The sequence below is a fragment of the Monodon monoceros genome, unplaced genomic scaffold, assembly GCF_005190385.1.
Source record: "Monodon monoceros isolate NGI ecotype Baffin Bay Population unplaced genomic scaffold, NGI_Narwhal_1 Super_Scaffold_20, whole genome shotgun sequence".
NCBI classification, from domain to species: domain Eukaryota; kingdom Metazoa; phylum Chordata; class Mammalia; order Artiodactyla; family Monodontidae; genus Monodon; species Monodon monoceros.
In genome coordinates, this window is record NW_021703777.1 from 45,839,471 (window position 1) to 45,846,296 (window position 6,826).

Genomic DNA, 6,826 nt, shown 5'->3' on the forward strand with positions numbered 1-6,826 from the left:
TTGTTCTTGAACATTAAATTTACTTCGCAGCTTCCCAGAAATACAGGCAAAAAAACTGGCGTGGAATATTATCTGCACAACTTTTCTGTAAAGCAAAAACTGTTTTTAAATTTTAAGTTTATTTAAATTTTTTAAAACACACATATCCAGGTACATACACATACATTTGCACATGCATGAGGGAGCTCATGCGTGCACATACACACATTCCCAAGGATATAAGAACCCTAAAAGAATATGAGAAACTGGCAACAGTATTGCCTTTGGAGGGTTAACTAGATGACTGGGTACTGAGCTGGGAGGGAGATTTACTTGTAAACAGAATATAGCTGGATTTTGTTTTAAACCCAACCTGTTATTTTCTTTCCATATTTTCTTTCTCCTTTTAATAGGAGAGTTTAATCCTTTTATATACATGTTGTAATTACTGATACATTTACGATATAATGATATATTATTTGATATATTGAGACCCATTTCGACATTATTTTTCACCCTTAGCTGGTTTATATCTATTCTACCCTTTGATTGTCTTTAACAATTTTTTTTCTAACAGAATCTAAAGCTATCTATTATCTCTCTTCTTCAAATGAGACAATAACTTTACCCATTTCTTAATACCCACACCTTCTATGTTATTCTTGTCTACAACTTGTTTCACCTTCTTCGGAAGCCAAATATAAGTAAAATCTCATTATTTTTATAGTGAATAATTAAATATACCAACATATTTTATTAATGTATTATTATTTTTCCTTCTCACATCTTCCCCTTGGATTTAGTTTTCTTCTTGCTGAAGGTCATTAGTACAGTCGTTCTTAAACAGGGGCAATTTCGCTCTCTAGAGGACATTTGGTGATGCCTGGACACATTTTTGGTTGTCACAACTGGAGGTTGCTACTGGCATCTACTGGGTAGAGACCTGGGATGCTGTTAAACATCCTGCAGTGTACGGAAGAGTCCCCCACAAAGAATTAATCAGGCTCAAAATGTTACTAGGTTGGGAAACACTCTATTAGTAGTCCCTTCGGTGAGGATCTGTGGGTGGTAAACTTTCTTAGACTTTGCATATTTAAAAATATCTTTATTGCACTTTCAGCTGTTAATGGTTTTAGTTGGGTATAGAATTCTAGGTTGACAGTTCAGAATTACGAAGATGTTACTCCATTGGCTTTTGATATCTATCTTCTTCCTTGGCCTTTTGCAGTTTTACTGCAACATATCTAGATTTGAATTTATTTTATTCTATTTGGCCCTTGGGGCATACTTTCAATCCAAGGTCTCGTATCTTTCTTAAATTTTGGAAAACTTTCAGCCATTATCTCTTAAATTATTGCTTCTCTGTTATTCACTCTATTCTCACTACCCTCCCACAAACTCCTATTAAATATTTATTGGAGCCTCTTGATATATTCTCTGTATCTTGATCCTTTAATTTTTAATCTTTCTGAGTTTATATTTGTATAAATTCCTTAGAGCAATCTTTCAGTTAGCCAGTTCTTTCCAACTACCTACCGTCTAGAGCTTATCCCTATATGGAGTTTTTCTTTCAGAAAACTTTTTTATTCTGTTTTTATTCTGAAGGTTTCTATTTTTCATTCTTTGGGTCTCTCTACTCTTATCTCATTCTTTTTTGTTTGTTTTTAATAATTTACCATTCTTTTTTAACAGATGTTATTCTTCCATTTGTCTCTTTGAGGATACTAAACAACATATTTATTAGCCAGATTGTTCAATTATTTTAATTTCTTCTCAGGTGAATTCATCTTATTGTTGATTTTGTTGCCTATCTCTTAGTATAAGTTTCTTTCATTAAAAAAAATGTTGACTTGCAGAATAATTATTTGGGAAGTCTGTCTGTTATCTATCTATCCATCCATCCATTCTACCATCCATCCATCCTCTCACCTCTCCCTAGGTAACACTTTTGCAGTTGCCTCCATGTAGCCTACCTAGGAACCCCAACACCAGTACACATGGTGGGTCTCCACCTCACGATTACCCAGGGTTCATCACAGATCTGGCCAAAGAGTCAGCAGGCAGCTTGACTCAGGTTCTGGATGTGAAGCTGTGCCTGGGGCTTTCTGCCCCCCAGCAACTCAGCCTTGCTTTCTTCAGCCTCTCTCGCTGGCCAGAAAATCCCTGCCCCCAGATCCTGGTTTCACACCCTTGCTGGACCACTTTAACCTTTAACATTAACCTCAGGAGCTAGACTTGCAGATCTTTCTCCTGGCTTCCAGACCTGCAGCCCAATGGGCCGGCAGTTGTAGCCCTACTCACAACTTGGCAGTTATCACCTTTCATTGTCTAGGGAGATGTTCTTCTGTGTTTGAGTAGGGTATAGACCTTTTAAATGTTCTCTTTTTTGTTCTGTCAACCACTGCACTGGAAGATGTCCTCAATTCACGAACTTAGAAGGCCACCTTGACCAGAAGTTAGAAGAATTACTATTTATTGCCTGTCCTTTCCTGTCTTTTGCATTTTATACCATTTTTCGAGGAATTAATTTTTAAAAACCCGCCATCTCAACTGTGCTCTCAGTGAGCGTAAAGTTGATTCAAGGTTAAACTTTCTTGTGACCCAAAAGAAATCCTCCCTTAGCTGTTTGGAGGGGGAGACAGTTAATGCTCTGTCACAAATATTATCTCCCTGCAATATCTGTCCAGGGCTCATCTGTCCACGGGCTGGCTGTGAACAAAGCTACTGTAAATGCCAAATGGATCACTGCTTTAAGTAAGTGCATATTCCCAGACCTGTACATGAGATACTCTGTCTTAGAGGAAGGGAAGGATTTTTGGCTGTTGCCTCTGTCAGAATTGATTGGGGATCGGGGGCCTGCTTTTCCGCCTCTTGATCCAGTCCCCAGCCAATACCACCCTTGTGTCTGCGTGTGAATAAGATTCTATGGGTAGCCAGCTCCCAGTTGAGTCTTGAAAAGTCCTGACCATTAAAAAAAATAAAAAAGACCAAAATCAAGTGTGACCCTCTGGACTCTTTCTTGTCTCCCAATGACAGGTCACTTGACTGGTGGACAGCAGACGAGTGCAATATGATCAACGGAACAGACGGAGATTCTTTTCACCCATTAATCACCAAAGACGAAGTCCTTTATGTCTTCCCATCTGATTTTTGCAGGTAAGAACCTGAAAAATAAGTTCTTTGACTGTAAGACCACCAAAAATGTGAGGAATTGTATATAGCTGCACTTATTCGGTGAGGATATGTATGCTTAGTGAGTGATCAACGATGATGGCATATTGAGAAACAGCAAAGTGTAGTGGTTCACAGCACTAACTCCAGAGCCCGGCTGTGTTGGTCTGAATACCAGCTCCACCACTTACAGCTGTGTGACCCTGGGAACATTATTTAACCACTCTGTGCCTAACTTTCTTCGTTTGTGAAATAAGGATAGAAAGAGTTGCCTACCTTGGGAGTTGTTTTGAGGACAAACAAGTTACTTTAATAAAATACTCAGCCCAGGGCCTGTCACCCTGTCAATAACATTAAATGTTAGCTCTTTGTTATTATGGTATGCTCTGTCAGGTGTGAAATTTGCCCTGGTCTTCTTCCGGTCAACAGGTGGTCGCTCCATAGAAGGTAAAGAAAGCATACTGCAGTCCGTATTTCAGAGTTCTTAGGTCTTTGCTGAGCTCTAACCTTCCCGTTGATCCCATCTGCTCACACGTGGCCCGCAACCTCTCCCCGGCTCCCACCTGCTATTTCTGTCCAGACCCGCATGATGAAGTCCCCTCTGTGGCAGGAAGGCCTCCTGCTTTGTGACCTGATTCCCAGCTCCCCATCATCCCTGCTGTTTCTCCCGCCCTTCACCCTAAAACTGCTCAGCTGAGAGGCTGATCACACAGCCTCCCTTTCCTCTCCCACTCACTCCTGCAAGTCTTTTTGTGAGACTTCTCCTCCATCAGAAGTAATCTAGTTGGGGCTTCCCTGGTGGCGCAGTGGTTGAGAGTCTGCCTGCTGATGCAGGGGACACGGGTTCGTGCCCCGGTCCGGGAAGATCCCACATGCCGTGGAGCGGCTGGGCCCATGAGCCATGGCCGCTGAGCCTGCGCGTCCAGAGCCTGTGCTCTGCAACGGGAGAGACCACAACAGTGAGAGGCCTGCGTACCGAAAAAAAAAAAAAAAAAGAATTAATCTAGTTGCCTTTGATGCTATGGAGTCAATATTCTCAAGGTCAGCTGTTCTTCTGGCTTTCATATCTCACACAACTGAGCACCTCCTCAGTCAGCCCTTCCAGAATCACTATAAATCTCCCTCTTCCCTTGCACTGAATCAGTCACCAAGTGGGATCCATCCTCCTCAGAAAGAGCTCTCCTTTCACTCCATCCCTGCTCTCTGTGCCATGGTGCAGACCCTTTCCAGCTTTCACGTGGAATATCTCAGTCACCTTCCATCCAGCTGCTCCCTTCAGTCAATATTTGTGAAAGGACTGAAGGAAGAGAAAATATGTTTGAGCGCAATGGGTGAGACAAAGAAACTTCAGAGGGTAGTAGGAGGCTTATTAAAGATATGGCACAGAGGAAACTCATTCTTGTTTGGTACCACTACTTCTGAAGAGCCACTTGGCAATGCTTAGTAAAGCCAAAGACGTGCAAACCCCATGATTCCGCACTTCTCTCCTATGAAGGTTCCCTGACCTAAAACTCGTGTACATACATGAAGGAGATTTATACAGAAAAGTTCACTGCAACATGGATTGTAGTTAGGAAAAATTGGAAGTGTCAACGGAAATAATAAAGAATCTATAATAGGATTAGAAAAGAGTTTTATTTGAGCCAAACTGAGGACTGTAGCCTAGGAGACACTGATTCAAGGAGCACTTGAATTGTGTTTTATCAGACTACAAAATGGGGGAGACGTACAAAGGCAAAAACCTCAAGGTTGCAGTTAGTTACGTGAGTTGTTTATCAAGAATTATAACTGGAGCTGGCAAGAAGTAAGAGTTCTTGTTAAGCCAGGATTGGTTGGGATCTGAAATGGTTGCATAGTTACAAGGGGAGACCTTGAGACCATAAGGTTGCAGCTGGCCACTGGGAGCAGATACTGTTTTGAGAACGGCTAGTGGTGTCCTTGAGTTTGATGCAGTTCAGAAAATTTATGTTCACAGTGATGCAGGAATGTGTCTGAAACCACATCCACAATGGCCACCCGGCTCCATCCTGAATGTGACCCACAATTACTCCATTTTGATTTTTAAAAGCATTCTTTACTTTAATGGTTAAAGCAGATGTACAATGAGTGTTTGACAGGCTATGAGAGAGGCTGTTCCCATTAGCATAAAGTTTAAGTTAAATCATGTGTAAGCCAGAATAACTTCCCCATATCTCAATATATGAAAATTTCTTCCATCCAAAGAAATCTAAGTGCCTGTGAAAAGGAAAATATAAATAAATAATGAGGCTTCCCTGGTGGCGCAGTGGTTAGGATTCTGCCTGCCAGTGCAGGGGACATGGGTTTGAGCCCTGGTCCAGGAAGATCCCACGTGCCACAGCACAACTAAGCCCGTGCGCCACAACTACTGAGCCTGGGCTCTATAGCCGCGAGCCACAGCTACTGAGCCCACGTGCTGCAACTACTGAAGCCCGCGCACTTGAGCCCGTGCTCCGCAACAAGAGAAGCCACCACAATGAGAAGCCCGTGCAACGCAATGAAGAGCAGCCCCAGCTCACCGCAATTGGAAGAAAGCCTGTGCCCAGCAGCGAAGACCCATCGCAGCCAAAAATTAAACCAAACAAACAAAAAGTTTAAAAATAAATAAATAAATAAATAATGGGGTATTTGTTTGATAGAATATCATATTAAAAGTAAAATATAGGGGCTTCCCTGGTGGCGCAGTGGTTGAGAGTCCGCCTGCCGATGCAGGGGACACGGGTTCGTGCCCCAGTCCGGGAAGATCCCACATGCCGCGGAGTGGCTGGGCCCATGAGCCATGGCCGCTGAGCCTGTGCGTCTGGAGCCTGTGCTCTGCAATGGGAGAGGCCACAACAGTGAGAGGCCCACGTACTGCAAAAAAACAAACAAACAGTAAAATATAATAACCAGAGCCATGTACATTAATGCAATAAATCTTAAAAATATAATGAAGGAAGAAGCAAATTGTAAAAGAGAATATGGTATACTGTTTATATAACATTTAGAAATAACAAACAGTGCCACAAGTTGTTTATGAATATCCACATAGGTGAAAGTATAAAGACCTGCATGGGAATGATAAACCCCAAATTCAGGATAGCGGTTACCTCTGGGGATGCAGAGGACTACAATCAGGAGTGTTACGCAGAGAGCTCCAGTTGTATCCGTAAATATACATTTTATTTATCTAAGTGGTACTTGTTATAAAAGGTACTTACTATAGTATTTTCTGTGTTTTTCTGTTTGCTTAAAATTTTCATGAAAAAGTGCTATGGGGTGGGATGTGCAGTGGAAGGCAACTCCTGTAAGTCACAACCCAGGGAGAGATGTGTGCCCCCTGTGCTTCAGAGATGAAAAAGTGAGGCCCCCAAAGCAGTTCCCCTCAGCCTTCAGATGCCTTCAGATGCAGGGCTGAAGGATCAGTTACCACAGTGTATGTGAAAAGTGCCTTGGCTGTCACTCAGGTGCTGTGCACATAGAAGGGTGGTTGGTATCATAAGGGACCACTGTTTGAAACGCTGTAACCACTGAAGGCAGAATGATGTTGAACACCATCGAAATAAGCAACCTAGGCAAAATACGGAAACTATTTTTATTTGGGGGAAATGGGTATCAAAGTATATATTCTAGGGCTTCCCTGGTGGCGCGGTGGTTGAGAGTCCGCCTGCCGATGCAG

General features: G+C 42.3%; 1 protein-coding gene across 1 annotated transcript in view; it reads left to right on the forward strand.

Annotated features, from left to right (window-relative positions):
* Positions 1-6,826, forward strand: part of SCARB2 (scavenger receptor class B member 2) — a 72,594-nt gene that overhangs the window by 47,685 nt on the left and 18,083 nt on the right. The window contains exons 6-7 of the mRNA XM_029234692.1: positions 3,016-3,135; positions 3,544-3,597. Coding sequence (XP_029090525.1) covers positions 3,016-3,135; positions 3,544-3,597 — 174 coding nt within the window. The remainder of the gene's footprint in view (positions 1-3,015; positions 3,136-3,543; positions 3,598-6,826) is intronic.